Raw genomic sequence first — 20,272 nt, 5'->3', positions numbered from 1 at the left:
AATTTTGTTCTGCAATATTCAAAATCCAAATTAAAAAGCTGTGGTAAACATGCCTTCAGTGATAAACTTAAGTCTCTTTCAAGTTTAGGTCTATTCTAAAAATGATGCAATCAATGTCATCTGGCGTGCAAGTCATATTCTGCACTAGTCTCTCTCCTATTTGCCATTAGGGCCACGAGTTGTCCATGTCTTACGAATTCTTTTTCTTTTCCTCACTAAATAATGTATCTTCTTTCAAATTTCCATTAATTAAAACCTAGCTTGATTTTCATTTTGGCATGATGGCTTGTGCTCCTAATCTGAATTACTATTCACTTTCTCTGGGCTCCTTCCTTTTGTTGTTAATTAAGAAATTCAATCCACAAGAATTTATTGAGCATCCACTATTTGTAAAGGCTTTTTCTTGTTAGCTTCTTTATGTGATTACTCTCTGTTCTCCATCATTTTACATGCAGATGCAGAGACTCCACCAGTTTTATCTCACTGTGTTGCATGGCTGAGAAATGATAGGAAAGCACTTAGACCTAATAAAAAGCCCATTAACGAGTTCGGTATTCAGTGATGGCCTTTGTCAGGAAAATCAATTTCAAATAAATGTATATAAGATATCCCTTTATTTTAAAAATATCTGAATTTTTTTAAATTAAATCTTCACATTCTTAACATCCACATTAAGGAAAGTTTAAGAATTTCATGTAATACAGCTATGAAGCACTCTGACTAAGCTTTCACATGAATGGAAAAATGTTCAAGTAAAGTTTTCAAGAAAATGGTAATAAATTCGGGATATCCTACAGGACAAGCAATTTAAGTGTCAAACTGGAAGAAGACATTAAAATGCCCCCCAAAATTTTCCTTACTGAATTGCTCCATTAATACTAAATTAATCTTCAGCTATTTCATACATTGTTTCCTCAACTACCCTGAAAGTGAATCCCACCCCCCCCCCCAATTTTTATACATTCTAGGCACATAAAAAGTGCTAGGAAATACTTGTTCAAGTACCCTTACCAAGTTCTGGATGTTAACACACATTGCCACTGTCAGAGTGATAACCTCATATCATAGCATTTGAGAATATTATAAAGTACATTATAAAATAAAATTTTTTTCCAATCACAAAAATGTTATTCATGAAGTAGTCCACTGCACTGAAAAAAATGTCAAATTTATGGCAAAGTGTCTTTTTCTGTTACTATGAAATCATTAAACAATGCATATTAAGTAAAACAAAATGACTCAGAGGTCAGTCTTCCAAATGTGTGTGTATGCACATGCATCATATATACACACGTATATTCATAAATGAGGGCCAGAATTGCTTATGTCAACAATTCTCCCACCTATGCAATGAACTGATTCTTCTGTAATAAAATATATTTATAACATAACAGTAAGTCCTGAGTGAGGCAAACACACACTCCCATACCCTTTTCAGATCTAAGCTCTTCAGTGTCCTTTATCAGCTGTTCGATTTCTGAGAGTAGTTCCAAGTTCTTCTTCTCTGAATCTTTTAGTTTACTTAAATAAGGAGAAAAAAGGAAAAAGGTCATTAATTTTTATTGCTGGTTAGTGAGCCATCTTGGATGTAGCCAAACTTACTTGGTTTAAATGTCAGGCATGGTAAATTAGGGGACTATAAATTACTGCAGGAAGAACAAATACAGCTTGCTACCTACTTTCATGTAGATTAACAGTTTTACTAGAATACAGCCAATCTCATTCATTTAAGTATTGACTATGGCTGCTTTTACACTACAAGAGCAGAGATGAGAAGCTGTGATGGAGGCTAATCAAAGCCTAAAATATTTACTAAGTGAACCTTTACAGAAAACATTTGTGGACCCTGAACTAAATTATTAAATTTAAAAATGTTACAAAATCAAAGGTTAATTTTAGAATTCTGTTAGACTTTGTTAGATATTATACCATTACAGGCAACCATGAAAGTGGAGCACATACAGGAGTAAGTTTATAATTTTTCAAACTGGCTCATCTTCCTGACTTATGAACAATATGTAAACTCATCTGTCCTAGGCGTAAGGAGAAAAGATATTACTTATTTCAAATTACAACACAGAGAATGATATTCATTAGCTCTTTATGCTGGGATCAATTCACTTTCTCCAGAAAAAGTTTTCCCCTCCTCAATGCCACATAAGCACATTTAAGTAAAACATACAATGTCTGCATTATTTATAGCAAAAAGCTTATAAACCAAAAGTTTATAATCCAACAGAAGTATCATGTATCTGGCCTTTGATTTGATTAAAAAGATAAACAATTGCAGTTTAAGGACTACGACTACACACCATTAAAAACTGAATTCATGGGCCTGCATTTCTTTTCAGGCTTTTGGAACTTTTGGTATTCTCAGCAGTCAATGGATTTTCGTATTTGTAGTTTCACTTGTGATGTGAAGTTTCTATTGTTCCTCTATGTCACTTAAACTGGCTTATTTTGAACCATGTTTATAATCAATCTAACTGTGAATCATTTATGTATTCAGAGTATGATTCACTCTAGTGTTGTGACCAGAATTGACGAAATGTGTTCATTAGCTAACTGCTTCAGAGACTGTGGGATACACTTTTTCTAAATACATAAAGAAACATGAAAAACAATAATTATACTTAAAAGATATTATATCATTATGAAATTTGCCATCAATAGAATTTTCATTTATAAAAGACCTATGGTAGAGGCCACAATTTTCAAATGATTATATTTTGTTCTCACCATATGTTATATTATTATACAAACATAATATTCCTAAACATGAGAGAATTTTAGGTTTAATAAAATTTGAGAGTCAACTAAATTTTATGAGGAAAATTAAATAATGGAATATTATTTAATACTATTAATTCTACTTTATGGACAAGCCAGAGGAAAACAAGGCTATATTAAAACCTCATCACTATCTACAAGGCTTAAAAGCATCTAGTTATTTTCAAATCTTTGTAACATATTTGGCCATCATTTTTCTAAAAGCAAGCAATGGAAACTAAACATGTAACTTCTCTCCAAATAATTTTGACAAACTTAGAAATTATTCTAGTGGGACTATATGATTCAATCTTACCATTCTGTTATGATATTAGATGCTTTAACTTTATTCAACTCTTCTTGGATGGCCTGTTTGGCTCTTATTTCTGCATCCAGAGCCGACTGCAACTCCAGTCTAGCTGACATATCCAGTTTCGCAAAACGACGCATTTTCCAGGGCATATCCTATGAAATAATGACTGTGTTTTTAGTTCCATCCTATTTTTAACATTTAAATTATTACAGTTAACCAGCTGTGTGTTATGTTTTTCTAAACTGGAAAAGACCCAAACTAATAGTTTTCTCATAAAAAACTCTTTAGTAGGCTCAAAGTCTAAACAAACTGATACAAGTAATTGGATTTATTATAGTGTTTTTTAAATCTCTTTTTTCTAATATGATAAGCCTCCATGCAAAATCATAGACGCTTACTGTTGCTCGTGTACCCAAGCTGGAATTTCTTAATGCCTCCAATTCTTCAGTCATTTTAGAAGCTAAGGCCTGAAGATACCCTCGTGCATCCTTTTCATCGCTGACCCTAGAATATATAAAGACAAAGTACAAAAGTAAAACAAAAAAGCTTCAGTGCAATATATGTTATTTTAAAGCTTCCTAAAGAAATAAGTGATAGGAAATTCAAAGATAGTCTTAAATAATTTCTTTGAAAAGGTCTACCATAGTATACTACCTGTCAACAACTGGGAAGAGGTTTATGGAACTGTTCTTTTATGTACATGGTAGAGCAGGTGATGTTTACAAAAGTCCAAGTTACTCATAGCTGATACATTATTAAAACTTCACCCTTGAAACACAGAATTAACACTCTTTAAATCTAACAATTAACACAGATGCACAAATGTGTGAGGTTTTCTAAATAATAAGATTTCTCAATTGGATTCTGCCATTTTATATCATAAAAACAACATACCATTCTTAAAACTGAAGTGTATATTAAATTTAGAAAGTTTAATGTAGGATATTCTACAAAAATCAGGGTTATATTGTAATTAAGCTCTTCTGTTTTCTGAAATGATCAATAAAATAACAAAGAGGGAAGATTAAAGTCTACCAAAACCTAATTTCTACTTACTGTCTTAAGGCTATCTAGCTAATGATACAATTATAATTTTAGACAGAAAGTTTTCAAATTATATTTAGTAAGACAAATTCCACATTTTAGAATTTCTCAAGAAAACGTCTGCATTTCTTACACTTCCCTCGAGTGGGGAGAAGGTGAGGGGAGGAGTCCAGCATATCTACAAGAATCTAAAAAAGAAGGTCCTATTCTCAGGAAGAATGAAAACCACTGGTATACAGAAAGCCATACTGCACAAACAAAAAAAATGGAGTTGAAATTTGCAATGCTCACAAGTGTATTCTAAACACACTTTGGGGAAGACAATTTGTCTTTGTGCAGGCTGGTTGTCTTCAGATAAAATCCAGGTCACTGAAGCTATGAGGAAAGTATATTTCAGGTAAATCAGCATGTATCCGATGCATACAGCAGACATGTTTAACTCCTGAGCTCTGCTTTAGTATCTCTTAGAATGTAAACTCCTGAGGAGTCAAATTTATATATACCTTAAAGAGGCCCTTTAAAAGAGGCTTGTTGCTCTCTCCTCTTAGATGGGAGATTGTCTTTGGAGTATAAGCAAAAGAAAATATGGAGATGCAATAAAACCATGGTAAGAAGTTGTTCACTCTAGGGACAGTTACACATTCCTAGGCTCTATGTACATGTACATATTTTTATTGCCTGTTAAAGAAAAATGGTTTTGGAAATTATTTTAAGAATGTTTGTGTAGCAAGGGTTGTGTCCTTCTAAAATTCTTTGACCACAAGTGACTGTAATCTTTTCATTTAATTACCTGATCTATAGTGTAGAGAATAAACTGGGATGAAGGAAGATTATCTTTTTTAGAATACAAAAAAGATACTTATATAGTAACAATAAAGAAAACTGTATTATCCTTTAAGTGCCCAGGCTAACAGGTCTCACCTAGTGCTGGTTTAGTATCTACCATGGCTCAGAGGTCTTAGTTTATGCACATTTCCAAGAAACTGTGAAGTCCAATGTGTTTTATTAACTTTGGAAATCAACCTCTTGTAAACTGACTTTAAGTTATTTGGAATTTTATATGACAATCTCTTTTTTCTAACTTTGCTTTTTATTTACATGTTGAACACATTACATGTTGAACACATTTATTTACATGTTGAACACATTTATTTACATGTTGAACACCTTACAACTGCAGTCTTCCACTAATTCCTAACTTTTGATTAAACCTATTTCTCTTTTTCTTGGCTATAGAGAATTACTGGTTTGGAGGGCAACTCATGCCATTTAAGTTCCACTGTACTCTAAGTCTCACACAACTCCTTCTCATAATCATTGCTATTTGTCTATTTTTCCACCTCATTAAAAAAAAATCTTACTTTCTCCAACCCCAACACTATCTTTCTCTCTTATTTATTTATTTATTTTTTTGAGAGAGTCTTGCTCCGTTGCCCATGCTAAAGTACAGTGGCACAATCTCAGCTCACTGCAACTTCCGTCTCCTGGGTTCAAGCAATTCTCCTACCTCAGCCTCCCTAGTAGCTGGGATTACTGGCACATGCCACCACGCCTGGCTAATTTTTGTATTTTTAGTAGAGATGAGGCTTAGCCATGTTGGCCAGGCTGGTCTCGAACTCCTGACCTCAGGTGATCCACCCGCCTCAGCCTCCCAAAGTGCTGGGATTACAGGCGTGAGCCACCGCACCTGGCCCCAACACTATCTCTTGCTCCTTGCTTCTAGGCCATTTGGTTAAGTTTATTCATATTCATTCTCTTAACTTTTAAAACCAGTTTTAGAGGTAGGTGTCTTATCTTTTATTTGGCTAAATCATTCAAATATTTCTTAATAACAGTGATTATTACTATACATAATCACCCTCCCTACTACACCTCATATTTTCAATTTCATTATTTCCATTGGTTCCTTTAAACATGTACAAACTCTACCAAATCCAAAAGTTCCCTGTCCTCCTCACTGACAAATCCCCAAACATCCCATTTTCCCTCTTTCATTGTTACACTCCATAGGTGTAATTGCTCTAGTATTAAACCCTCCATTCACTACTCTATACTTCCCGAAGTCTAATTCCTGCCTCAACTATTTTGCTGAAGCTAATCTGTTAAAACTCAACTACAGAAGGCCAAATTAGATCTATGTGTTCTCTTGGCACATTTAATCCTTCCCTTCCAAGTTCTCTCAAATGATCAATTAGTTAATACTTATTAAATACTATTACATTGGGCATATTGAGAAGACAAATAAGGGACAGTTCCTGAAAAGTTGGGGCATATATAGTAATTAGGAACTTTGATTCTTAAGTCATATAGACCTGGTTTCAAATCCTAGCTCTGGTGCTTACCAGCTGTGTAACTTTGGGCAAATTACTTCTCTAACTTTGTTATCCCACTTATAAAATGGGGATAGTAAAAATATCTATCTCACAGGACCGGTGTAATAACTAAATAAGAATACATGTGAATTTCCAGCCTAATGACCAGAACACTCTTGTGTTTTAATCAATAGAAGCTATTACTATACACAAATGAGCATTACTGAATGAGGAATGTTTCAAATATGTGAGTGGATTTAAATAAAGAGAGACAAAGGTTTCATTACTGAAATGCTTTGTAATTATTAAACCCTTCTCCTGGTTCTCCTCTACAGAGCTGTTTCATCTAGCTTTTATAATATAGCCCTTACCATCCTCCTTCTTTCTTGTCTCCTTAAAAAGATCTCAACCACTTCACTGGCCTTATTCACAAGGAATTTAATTCCCAAATTTACATTTCTAATCCTAATCTTTATGTTAGTTTTTCAAAAGCATATGAGAAATCTCTACTAAGATGTCTCAGGATCACCTCAGTCTTACCAACAAACAAAATAAAATAACAGCTAAAATTGATTGTATCATCTTCCCCAAGGGTGGTTACCCCTCTTAACTTTCCTACTTCAATGATGCCACCATTTTCTTAACCTCCTTAACTCACAATTCAGGAATACTAATTTCTCCTCATCTCTTGCCCTTCATTTGTAAATAGTATTAAGTCCTATAGAGTTTTCTTTCACAATGTCTCCTGCATTTGTTCACTTTATTTCCAACATTACCTTCTACTTCATTCTGAACATTACTGTTAAGAGCTATTTGCCTAATCATCATTTTAATTAACACCATTACCTTTGAAAAACCTTCTCCATCTTACAAATAAGTGAAGGTAAAATTCTTACCTAGTATTCATGACAACTGTGTTGCAGTAACTTTATTACTCTTATTTCCTACTATTCTTTTACATAAATTCTCCAATTTGGTCAAACTAGGTGTAGGATATTTTACTAAACTCAGGGTTTTCAGAACACACAGTCTAGTTTAACTGATTATTCCCACCCTTCTTGAGCAACTAGTCTGAGATAATTTTCTCAACACTACATTCTTATTTTTAAAAAGTCAGTATCTATTCAATATGTAAGGCATTTATATTTAAGTCTCATAAGTTATCTCCAGCTCTGGTCAAAATAGTTTTTAAACTTTAAATGTTTAGTTACAAGTTACTTAAAGGCAAGTACTACATTTATAGATCTCTGTATCTCTTATTGTACCAGAAGAATGCCTTATGTGAGGAAAACACATTTAAAAAATAAATCTTATGGACTAGCCTATTAATCTAACCTCTCTTTGTAATATTATTTCAAAGAGAAAACGTGAAGTCCTCTGATGAGCCAATGGCGAGAAGGAAGGTTCCTACTCTAATAGCGGTGAGAAGATGTCCTTGCTCTAAAAGGGTTTCTGATGAAAGGGATATTTCATAGCAAAAGAGAGAGGAGGTGGAGTTCAAGAGCCATTAGAAGTGACTTCATAAAAGGTTTTATATACTGCAGTGTTTGTTTTGTATTAAAACTGTTCATTTGTCCCAGGAAACATTTAAAGTGCTATATGTCATGAGGTCCTATAATCTTGTTTGAGCATTACCTCATTTTTTAAAAGAAGGTTGAGTATTCCTAATCTGAAAATCCAAAATCTGAAATGCCTCCAAATCTGGAACTTTTTGAGTACTGACAAGATGCTTAAATTTTTGGATTAGGGATGCTGAACTGTTAAGTATAACGCAAACTTCCCAAAATCCAAAAGAAATCCAAAATACTTCCGGTCCCAAGCATTTTGAATAAGGAATACTCAATCTGTAAACTAAACTCAAAAAATGAAAATAACTCAGTCTTCTGACCTTTATAAACTTGGATATTGTATCTCACAGAGTTAACTTTGAAGTGGTAAGAAAGTTGAACAGGGAATATATATTTTACTTTTTCCCTTTGGGTATTTGCCAATCTGCTATCTATTACTCCATTTCTAAATAAAAAGTAGGGTTAATAACAGCTTTCATGCAAAGTGACTTCCTCATATTTCTGATTTCTGCATATTTCGTTTGAATGTGAAAAGTGTATAGTGAGTGTTTTGTGGCATCATATAAAACTTTCATCTTCACCCTTTCTATTAACCCTTTCTACAAAGCCCACATTGAAAGCTTCCTTCCATTACTAGCACCACTTCCCATTCCAGCTGAACTCATCATGCCAGACACTTGAAAAAATCAGTAGTCTAGTATCACAGGTTTTGACTCTGTCTTCTGAAGTCATTTTCAGCTACTCCTTACATATATATTTGATAACATAAAAATGGAATCACAAATATCAAGTCATAATTTTTGATATTATAAACTTGGTTAAAGATTAAAATGGATTTTGCTTCAGAAATGCAGACTTGATGATATAGATATAAATTAATGAACCAATAACTGTACTGTCTAGAACCCAAATAAATTTCCACAATCTGCATATTCCCTTTATATGCACTGAATAGAAACATTATAAGCATTAAGAGCTCTTAATGGAAAAACATTTGAACCAAAATATGCATACAGGAATTAAAATTCCCTACAAATGACTGATCTATAAATATATGATGAAACTATAGGCTGGGTATCCTTTACATGACATGCTTGAGACCAAAAGTATTTTGGATTTCAGGTTTTTTTTTAAATTTTGGAATACCTGAATATACATAATGAGATTATCTTGGGGATGGGACCCAAGACAAAACACAAAATTTGTGTGTTTTATATACATCTTATAAACATAGCCTGAAGGTTAATTTTTTACAATGTTTTATAATAATTTCTTGTGTATGAAACATTTTGACTGTGACCCATCACAAAGTCATGTCTAAAATTTTCTACTTGTGGTGTCACCTCAGCACTCATAAAGTTTCAGGTTTTGAAGCATTTCAGATTTCAGATTTTCAGATTAGGAATGCTCAACCTGTATTTGTTTTGATATAAATTAAACACCTACCATTTACCAAAAAGGATTTCAAAAGTTAAATAAATATAAAAAGTTAAGTTTCCTATTTTTACTTGGAAATACAGTCTTCATTAGATTCTACTTTCCCCATGTATTATTAAAATATGAAATTTTACCAGCACCAGAATAATCGTTTAATAAATGAATATGAAGGTTACTAAGATGAATATTCCAAACTAAATCCCAAGAGCTTAAGAAAGAGCTGATAAAACTAAAACGTAACCATTTAAGGTTTTAAAAATGCCATATGTGAATTAATCTGGTATAATCATGATACAAGATAACAGTACAGTATCTTTAGCTTCTAAGTTTTTTTTGCAGGCCTTCCATTTCTTAAAATACTCACAAATACAGGACTTTTGGTCTTAGAAAGACACATCCATAGGTAGCAGATGAATTCCAACTTTGACTCTGAAGGTGGTAACATTTTCTTAGAAAATAATAATAATCAGATTTCAATGAAGCTGTGTTAAATGCTGGTATGGGACATTTGTTAGAGTTAGGGAACAGAGGAATGTAACAGAAAACACAGTAGAACACAACAGATCAGTAATAAAACTGTGCTTTTCAGAGTAACTTATTTATCACAGCTGACAAATGAGATAAAAACCATTATTAGTAGCCACCTGGAATTCATACCAACTTGGCCACATACTCACAATCATCCACAAAAAAACGTTTAAAAGAGCACTCACCACTGAATTATTTCTGTGATTTGGGCTTCCCAATGTGCAACTGATTCTTTCTTGTCTGCTAGATCTTTAACCTCTTCTTCTAACTGCTGGTTGTGTATACTTAAGTTCTCATACAAAGTAGTAAGCTGAAAGATAGTTTTAAGACATGCATGACTTTTAGGACCAAGAATTCGAGGTGTTCAGACAGGTATTGTCAAATTTGATTACTCAACATCATCTACCCAAAAATGCTTGTCTTATTATAATAATCCCTTTTGCTCACTGAATTTGGATATCAAGTACTCTGAATTCTCCTGCTACCTTTGCTTTTCCCTTACAACCTACAGTGACTTAGTTCTGTGAACATTCTCTACTTGGCTTAAGAATTGTCCATTTCTGTTGGTAATAGCTTTCTTTTTTTTTTTCTCCAAAAATGTCTTTATGTCATTTTTTCTTTAAAATAGCATGTAATTTCAAGCATATACAGAAAAGGAAAATATAAATGAATTCCCATGAGCCCCACTACCTAATTTCAACAATGATTACTTCAACATCAATCTTGTTTCACTTGTACGCCTGTTCTCTCTCTCTTTTTTTTTTTCAGACAGAGTTTTGCACTTGTTGCCCAGGCTAGAGTACAATGGCACGTTCTCAACTCACTGCAACTTCTGCCTCCCGGGTTCAAGCGATCCTCCTGTCTCAGCCTCCCCAGTAGCTGGGATTACAGATGTGCGCCATCACGCCCGGCTAATTTTTTGTCTTTTTAGTAGAGATGGGGTTTCACCATGTTGGTCAGGCTGGTCTCAAACTCCTGACCTCAGATGATAAGCCCACCTCGGCCTCCCAAAGTGCTAGGATTACAGGTGTGAGCCACCACGCCTGGCCTATATGCCTGTTCTCTTATCCCCTCCTCCTGTACTATTCGGGAACAAATACTAGACATCATACAATGTTATCCATACATATCACTGTATGTATCTCTAAAGAATAAGGATCTCTCTTTTAAAATATAACCACGATAGCATCATACTACAAATTTCACAAATTTCCTAATATCACATAAACAGTAATAGGTCAAGTTTCCAGTTACAACATATCACAAAACTTGTTTATTAAACTGAATCATGATACCAATAAGAAAACCCAGCTTAATGGCTGGATATATGTTTTTTTTGAGACAGGGTTCCACTCTGCCACCCAGGCTGGAGTGCAGTGGTGTGATCTCAGCTTATTACAACCTCCACCTCCTAGGCTCAAGCAATCCTCCCACTTCAGCCTCCCTAGTAGCTGGGATTACAGCTAAAAAAAATTAGTATCCAGCTAATTTTTAATTTTTTTATTTTTTAAATTTTTTTGTACAGATGGGGTCTTGGCATGTTGCCCAAGCTGGTCTCAGATTCCTGGGCTCAAGCCATCTGCCCGCTGTGGCCTCCCAAATTACTGTGATTACAGGCATGCACCAGCATGCCTGGCCCGATACATCTTTTAAGTCTGTTTTATTTATAGGTTCCCCTGCAACACCTTTATTTTTCTTTTGACTTGAAGAATGCAGGTTGTCCTGGCCGGGCACGGTGGCTCACACCTGTAATCCCAGCACTTTGGGAGGCTGAGACGGGTGGATCACGAGGTCAGGAGATCGAGGCCATCCTAGGTAACACAGTGAAACCCCGTCTCTACTAAAAATAAAAAAAAATTAGCCGGACGTGGTGGCATGTGCCTGTAGTCCCAGCTACTCGGGAGGCTGAGGCAGGAGAATTGCTTGAACCCGGGAGGTGGAGTTTGCAGTGAGCCGAGATTGTGTCACTGCACTGCAGCCTGGGTGACAGAATGAGACTCCGTCTCAAAAAAAAAAAAAAAAGAATGTAGGTTGTCCTGCAGTTTTCCACATTCTGAATTTTTGCCTTCATTTCTGGAAGGCATTTTTTGCTGTAAATAACACTGTAAGTTGGCAGTTATTTTACTATAGCACTTTTAGGACATTCTTTTTCTTCTGAATTCCGTTTTTAATTTTTCTGTTGGGAGGTCAGTTTTCAGTTGAAGTTTCATGCCTTTGAACATAATATGTCTTTCTTCTCTGGTTGCTTTTAGAATTTTTTTTTTTTTTTTTTTTTCTTTTTATTTTTTTTTAATTTATTTATTTTTATTGACCATTCTTGGGTGTTTCTCACAGAGGGGGATTTGGCAGGGTCATAGGACAATAGTGGAGGGAGGGTCAGCAGATAAACAAGTGAACAAAGGTCTCTGGTTTTCCTATGCAGAGGACCCTGCGGCCTTCCGTAGTGTTTGTGTCCCTGGGTACTTGAGATTAGGGAGTGGTGATGACTCTTAACGAGCATGCTGCCTTCAAGCATCTGTTTAACAAAGCACATCTTGCACCACCCTTAATCCATTTAACCCTGAGTGGACACAGCACATGTTTCAGAGAGCACAGAGTTGGGGGTAAGGTCACCGATCAACAGGATCACAAGGCAGAAGAATTTTTCCTAGTACAGAACAAAATGAAAAGTCTCCCGTGTCTACCTCCCTCTACACAGACATGGCAACCATCCGATCTCTCAATCCCTTCCCCGCCTTTCCCCCGCTTCTATTCCACAAAACCGCCATTGTCATCATGGCCCATTCCCAATGAGCTGCCGGGTACACCTCCCAGACGGGGCGGTGGCCGGGCAGAGGGGCTCCTCACTTCCCAGTAGGGGCGGCCGGGCAGAGGCGCCCCTCACCTCCCGGACCGGGCGGCTGGCCGGGCAGGGGGCTGACCCCCCCCACCTCCCTCCCAGACGGGGCGGCTGGCCAGGCAGAGGGGCTCCTCACTTCCCAGTAGGGGTGGCCGGGCAGAGGCGCCCCTCACCTCCCGGACCGTGCGGCTGGCCCGGCGGGGGGCTGACCCCCCCACCTCCCTCCCGGACAGGGCGGCTGGCCAGGCGGGGGGCTGACCCCCCCACCTCCCTCCCGGATGGGGCGGCTGGCCGGGCGGGGGGCTGACCCCCTCACCTCCTTCCCGGACGGGGCGGCTGGCCGGGCAGAGGGGCTCCTCACTTCCCAGTAGGGGCGGCCGGGCAGAGGCGCCCCTCACCTCCCAGACGGGGCGGCTGGCCGGACAGGGGGCTGACCCCCCCACCTCCCTCCTGGATGGGGCGGCTGGCCGGGCAGAGGGGCTCCTCACTTCCCAGTAGGGGCGGCCGGGCAGAGGCGCCCCTCACCTCCCGGACGGGGCGGCTGGCCGGGCGGGGGGCTGACCCCCCCCACCTCCCTCCCGGTCGGGGCGGCTGGCCTGGCGGGGGGCTGACCCCCCCACCTCCCTCCCGGACGGGGCGACTGGCTGGGCGGGGGGCCGACTCCCCCACCTCCCTCCCGGATGGGGCGGCTGGCCAGGCGGGGGGCTGACCCCCCCACCTCCCTCCCGGACGGGGTGGCTGGCCGGGCGGGGGGCTGACCCCCCCACCTCCTTCCCGGACGGGGCGGCTGGCTGGGCAGAGGGGCTCCTCACTTCCCAGTAGGGGCGGCCAGGCAGAGGCGCCCCTCACCTCCCAGACGGGGCGGCTGGCCGGGCAGGGGGCTGACCCCCCCGACCTCCCTCCCGGACGGGGCGGCTGGCCGGGCGGGGGGCTGACCCCCCCCACTTCCCTCCCGGACGGGGCGGCTGGCCGGGTGGGGGGCTGACACCCCCACCTCCCTCCCGGACGGGGCGGCTGGCCTGGTGGGGGCTGACCCCCACCTCCCTCCTGGATGGAGTGGCTGCTGGGCAGAGACGCTCCTCACTTCCCAGACGGGGTGGCTGCCGGGCGGAGGGGCTCCTCACTTCTCGGGGGGTGGTTGCCAGGCGGAGGGTCTCCTCACTTCTCAGACGGGGCGGCTGGGCAGAGACGCTCCTCACCTCCCAGACGGGGTCGCGGCCGGGTAGAGGCGCTCCTCACTTCCCAGACGGGGCGGCGGGGCAGAGGCGCTCCCCACATCTCAGACGATGGGCGGCTGGGCAGAGACGCTCCTCACTTCCCAGATGGGATGGTGGCCGGGAAGAGGCGCTCCTCACTTCCTAGATGGGATGGCGGCCGGGCAGAGACGCTCCTCACTTTCCAGACTGGGTAGCCAGGCAGAGGGGCTCCTCACGTCCCAGATGATGGGCGGCCAAGCAGAGACGCTCCTCACTTCCCAGATGGGGTGGCGGCCGGGCAGAGGCTGCAATCTCGGCACTTTGGGAGGCCAAGGCAGGCAGCATGCTTCGCCGGGTGGTCAGAGCTATTTGCCCATAGTCCGTAGCCCAGAGCCGGGGCTGCTCGGCTCTCCGTCCCGGGGGGCCGGGGCCGGGCTGGAGGCGTGCGAGCCTCTCATCGCCGCCTCCCAGCGCAGCCCGACTCTGTCTCTTCTGCTTTTAGAATTTTATGTTGGTTGGTTTCTGGCCGCTTTTCTAGGATTTGTCTAAGTGGGGTCTGATTTCTATTAATTATTTCACTTTTAGGGTTTGTGGTATTTCTTGAATTTGTGGCTAAATGTTAGTCATAGGTTTGGAAAAATTCAGGGCCATAAACACTCTTCAAGTATTGCACTGCCACCATCTCTCTCTTCTTGCCTTTTGGGAAACCAATTATTTGTATGTTAGAACTTTTCATCACATCCTCTATGTCTTAGATCCTCCTTTCTATATTTTCTATTCTTTTTAATCCCTGACTACACTTTAGTCTAAAAATTTTTTTTTAACATATGCAGTCCTTTTCTTTGTTTCTCTCCAATCTGTTTTTAAAATGTTCTATTGAGTCTTTTAGTTATTTAATTTTTTGCTCCTGGAAATTCTATTTGACAGTTTTGTATAGATTCCAGTTGTTTGTTGAAATTCTTCATATGTCTACTTTCTTGAACAAATCACACGATTAAAGTCCATTCATAAAAATTTCATACTGGGAACTCCTGCGGGTCTGTTTCTACTGACTGCCTGGTTTTTATTTTCCCTTTTTTGATTTTGTTTTTGCTGTTGAATTTTTCTCTTGGTTTTCAATGATTTGGTTGTGTTTGCTGATATGCCTGGTAATTTTTTACTGCATGCCACATATCGTGTATACAAATTTTAGATAATTTTAAGACTCTGGATAATATCTTCCTCCACAGAGTATTTACTTTTACTTTTGGTAGGCAATCAAAGTAAAGATAGATCAAAGATTGAAATACTTGGAGACTGGGTTTCAGTCACTGAGGACTCATGTTTCTTACTCACCCTTACTCCTAAAATGTAGGCTTTCAATGGGTTCAACTGAAAGTTTGAATTATTTACTAAGGATCCTGCAACTTGATAGGCAATGCACTTCCATTTTTCTCTCTCCAGCCTTGTAAAACTGTGGAATACCATGTTCAACTTCCTAGATTCTGAGATTTTTCTGCTTTCATATCTGCAAATGCCTAAAGAGGAAAAGTGGCACTAAATGTTGGGCTCACTGCTCTGTACTATTCTTCCCTTTAGGATCTTGGTCAGTAAAGTCCTGGTTTCCTTGTTGTCACTCCAATGACTTCTTACAGATGAATACTGTAAGTGGTATTCGTATAGTATTATTTTTAAAATCCAGCTTTATAGCTCTTCTTGATGAGGTGGTAGGATGTAAGCTAATCTGTCACAGAAGCAAAAAGTTCTTGCTTTAAGTTTTTAGAAAATTCATGAAAAAGGCTGGGTGCGGTGGCTCACGCCTGCAATCCCAACACTTTGGGAGGCCAAGGTGGGAGGATCACCTGAGGTTAGGAGTTTGAGACCAGCCTGGCCAACATGGTAAAACCCCATCTCTACTAAAAATAAAAAAATTAGATGGGTGTGGTGGCACATGCCTTTAATCCCAGCTACTTGGGAGGCTGAGGCAGGAGAATTGCTTGAACTCAGGAGGCAGAGGTTGCAACGAGCAGAGATAGTGCCACTGCACTCCAGCCTGGGCAGCAGAGTGAGACTTCATCTCAAAAAAAAAAAAAAAAATTTTTTTTTCATGAAAAAATATTTGCATACTACTTTATTTCAGAGCTACATTTTTTTCTGATAAATGGTCTCACCTATTTATTACCACTCCTTTCTTCCTTTTTTGTATGTTTGTAGAGATACTGTGCTAGTTTCTTCTTGATTACTCAACTTTGATGAAGGTGAGTTGCTCCTAGAGGATCTATTTACAGGTTTTTAGGGATAAAAGGGCCATGTGATTGTCAACTTGACTGGTCCACAAGGTGCCTAGACATTGGGTCAAACATTATTCTGGGTAGGTCTGTGAGGGTGTCTCTGCGTAACACTTGAATTGGGAGACTGAGAAGAACCCCCTCCCTAATGTATGTGAGCCTCATGTGATCAACTAAAGGCCTGAACAGAACAAAAAGGCTGAATGCACCAATAGTAGGGGGGAACATCAGCTGTGACATCAGCTTCTCCTGCCTTCAGACCTGAAACGAGGCAGAAGCTTTTCCTGAATGTTAAGCTTGCCAAGCTTTGGGACTGGAACTACAAAATATACTCTCCTGGGTCTCCAGTTTGCCCAATGCAGATCTCGGGACTTGTCAGCCTATATAATCACTTGAGCCAATTCCTTATAATCTCCCCTGCTCCCAACACACATACATATACCACCTCCCACCCCCCACATACACTCACTCTATTGGTTCTGTTTCTCTGTGGAACCCTAACTAATACAGGCCACAACCATGTTCTAAGTCAAGGGTCTGCAAACTTTTCCAGTAAAGAACCAGATGCAAGTATTTTCACCTCTGTGGGCCACATAAAACCTCACATCATCATCATCTTCTTTTTAAAAATAGCCATTTAAAAATGTAAAGATCATTTTTATTCTGTGGGTCAGACAAAAACAATCTGGGAGCTAGATTTGGCCAGAGGCCATAGTTTGCCAACTCTCAATTCTAAGCTATTAGGAATTCTACTGATGACACAGGATTTTATTGGTGTGCATTTTGAACCTGTATTTCTGTGCAGAGATAGGCAATTTTGGCACAAATCACAAAGCAAAGTTTCATTTCTTCCCCTCTGGCAAAACAACAACAACTAATTGTTTTATGCATATAGAGTTTGTCTGTAATACCCCATTTAATCCTACCTCCAACCTCCTTGTCTTCCCAAAAGGAAATGAGATCCAGGGAAGCTATCACTCACTGCTGGCACACATTGATTTGCCTATTGCAAACAAGAGATTTAAGTTTGTACCTTAGGGTGTGCCATTTGCCTCTGAAAATATATTTACCAGTTTTTTTTCACACTTTTACTGAGGTATAATTTATATAACATAAAATTCACCCATTATAAGTGTATACTTGAATGATTTTTAGCAAACTTCAACAGTTGTACAGTGATTGCTACAATCCAGTTTTGGAACACTTCTAATACTCAAGAAATATCCCCATGCCTATTCATAATTGATCTTGGTCCGCACTCTGATTTCTCTAGGCATCACTGACCTGCTTTCTGTTTCTGTAGTTCTGCATTTTCTGAAATCTTCTATCAATGAAATAACAGAATATGTAGTCTTTTGTATTGGACTTCTTTCACTTAGATTATTGAAGTTGAACCTCAATACTGTTGCATGCATCAGAATTTCACTCCTTTTTACTGCTGAGTGGTATTCTAGTATATGGGTATGATATGCTTTGTTTATCATGCACCATTGATAAACATTTGTACTGTTTCCAGTTGTTTACTATTATGAGAATATGATGCTATGAAAATTCATATGTAAGTCTTAAGGGGACTATGCTTTCAATTCTTTTCAGTAAATAGGAGAATTGCCAGGTTGTATGGTAAGTATATGTTTAACTTTTTGAGGATTTTTGGAACTATTTTCTACAAGTGCTATGCCATTTTATACTCCTATGAGCAGTGTGTAAGTTCTAGTTCCTCCATATCATCGTCAATAGTTGACACGGTCACGCCAATTGATTACAGCCATTCTCGAGGGTATACAGCAGTATCTTGCTGTGGTTTTAAGTGGCATTCTCCTAATGACGAACATCTTTTCATGTGCTTATTTGTTATTCATGTATCATCTTTCATGAAATGTCTATTCGGCTTTGTTACCCATTAAAACACTGAGTTGTTTATATTTTAAGAGGTTTTTTTCCTTTTTTTTTTTTTGAGACAGGGTCAAACTCTGGGTAGTGGTGTCATCTCCACTCACTGCAGCCTTGACTTCCTGGACTCACATAAATCCTCCCGTTTCAGCCTTCCAGGTAACTGGGACTACAGGCATGCGCCACCTCACCCAGCTAATATTTAAAAAACATTTTGTGTAGAGATAAGGTCTCACCATATTTCCCAGATTGGTCTTGAACTCCTGGGCTTAAGTGATCCTCATGCCTTAGACTCCCAAAGTGCTGGGATTATAGGTATGAACCACCATGTCCACCTTAAGAGTTCTTTACATATTATGAATACAAGGCTTTTTTCAGATAAATGATTTGGAAATATTTCCTCCCCATCTGTGCACGTCTTTTCATTTTCTTAATGTTCTTTTTAAATTTTGATGCTCAATTTATCATTACTCTTCTCTCATGCACTGTGCTTTTAATGTCATTATCTTGACATTTTTAACCCTGAATCACAAAGACTTTCTCCTATGCTTACCTTTTATATTTCAGATTGTGATCCACTTTGAGTTAATTTTTGTATAAGGTATGAGGTAAGGATCCAAGTTCATTTTTTCTCACATATGGATATCCAATTGTTCCAGTACTATATGAAAAGATTATCCTTTTTCCATTGAATTGCCTTGGCACTTTTGCAGAAAATCAACTGACCATAAATGTAAGAGCTTATTTTTGGACTCTTCATTTCGTTTCATTATGCCAGTACTACATGTTTTTGATTACTGCATTTTTATAGCAAGTATTAAAATTACATAGTGTTAATCCTCCGACTTCTAACTTTACTCAAAATATCTGAACTATTCTTGGTCTTTTCTATTCCTCTATAAGTTTAAGGGTAAGCTTGTGAATTCCAACAAAATGCCTACCAGAATTTTGATAGGGATGTCCCAAAACCTATAGATCAATTTGGGGAGAATTGCTATCCCAACAATATTGAGTCTTCCAATCCATTAACATAGTTTATCTCTCCATTTGTTCAGATAGTCCTTAATTTATCTTAGCAGTATTTTGTAGCTGTCATCTTCCTCTGGTTAACTCCAAGACCTCTGAAATGATTGTTTTTGACAATTGCATTTGCTTTTTAGTATTTTTTTAGAAGATTAATCAATTTCTTCAATATTAGCATAGCCAGAAGTCTATCAGCTGTTTTTGAGAGTTGTAAGTGCAGCATCTTCTCTTACATTAATTCCTGCACTAATATCCATTTTGGATTACCATTATTTTTTATAGCCCTTCCACATTTGTGGTTGGGGTTTCAGTTGGAGATTTGCAAGAGAAGGAGGAAAATGCAAACTCTGCACTGTCATATTACAACAGTGACAAGCAGTTTTCAATAGATTGCTTAATGTATGTGGAATCGGTTAGAAAAAAGTTAATCTTTGCATTATTACCAAATAAAAGCATGGACTCTGGAGCCCGACTACCTGTACTCAAATCCTACTTCTTATTCTTGTGATTGGGAAAGTAGTTTAACCTTCTTTGACTTAGTTTCCTGATCTATAAAATGGCAAGAACGAAAGGGTACACCTTAGAGAGTTATTGTGAAAATTAAATGAGTTACATGAAGTAATTCCGAAGATGACCTGCACATAGTAAATTTTAAGTATTAGTTCATTTTTCATGTTTGAAAATGAGGTTTTACTATTTGTACATTGACACATTTGACTTATAAGAAGACTACAAAGGAATACGAAAAAATGCTCTTAACATTTTAAGTGAAAAGGCAGATTAGTAAGTGGATTGTATACATGACTGCAATTATGTAATAATAAGGATATACCTGGAAAGGAACATACAAAATTAAAATACCTGTTTTGTGGTGATCACATTATGGGTAACTTTCATGTTATTTTCCACATTTTTTGAAAATATTTTAAAAACAAAACAAGTTTTAAAAACAAATTACAACTTTTCTTACTGTAAACAATTAATTTTACTCACTGGCATAAATGGCTAATTTTTAAAAATTTGTTATGAGGTTGAAGGAAATCAGATGGCTAATTATATTTGCAATGATATATATATATATTT

The 20,272-nt window shown here is 38.6% G+C and overlaps 1 protein-coding gene across 22 annotated transcripts in view; it reads right to left on the bottom strand.

Moving 5' to 3' along the window:
• The window catches only part of CDC42BPA (CDC42 binding protein kinase alpha), a 331,921-nt gene that overhangs the window by 81,938 nt on the left and 229,711 nt on the right, over window positions 1-20,272 (bottom strand). For all 22 annotated transcript variants that reach the window (XM_034947986.3, XM_034948052.3, XM_034948013.3 and 19 more), the window contains 4 exons: window positions 10,157-10,281; window positions 3,481-3,586; window positions 3,086-3,234; window positions 1,430-1,521 (listed from right to left, as the gene is read on the bottom strand). In XM_034947986.3, coding sequence (XP_034803877.2) covers window positions 1,430-1,521; window positions 3,086-3,234; window positions 3,481-3,586; window positions 10,157-10,281 — 472 coding nt within the window. The remainder of the gene's footprint in view (window positions 1-1,429; window positions 1,522-3,085; window positions 3,235-3,480; window positions 3,587-10,156; window positions 10,282-20,272) is intronic.

Source organism: Pan paniscus, chromosome 1, assembly GCF_029289425.2.
Source record: "Pan paniscus chromosome 1, NHGRI_mPanPan1-v2.0_pri, whole genome shotgun sequence".
Taxonomy (NCBI): Eukaryota; Metazoa; Chordata; class Mammalia; order Primates; family Hominidae; genus Pan; species Pan paniscus.
This window is presented reverse-complemented; position numbering and strand designations above follow the sequence as displayed.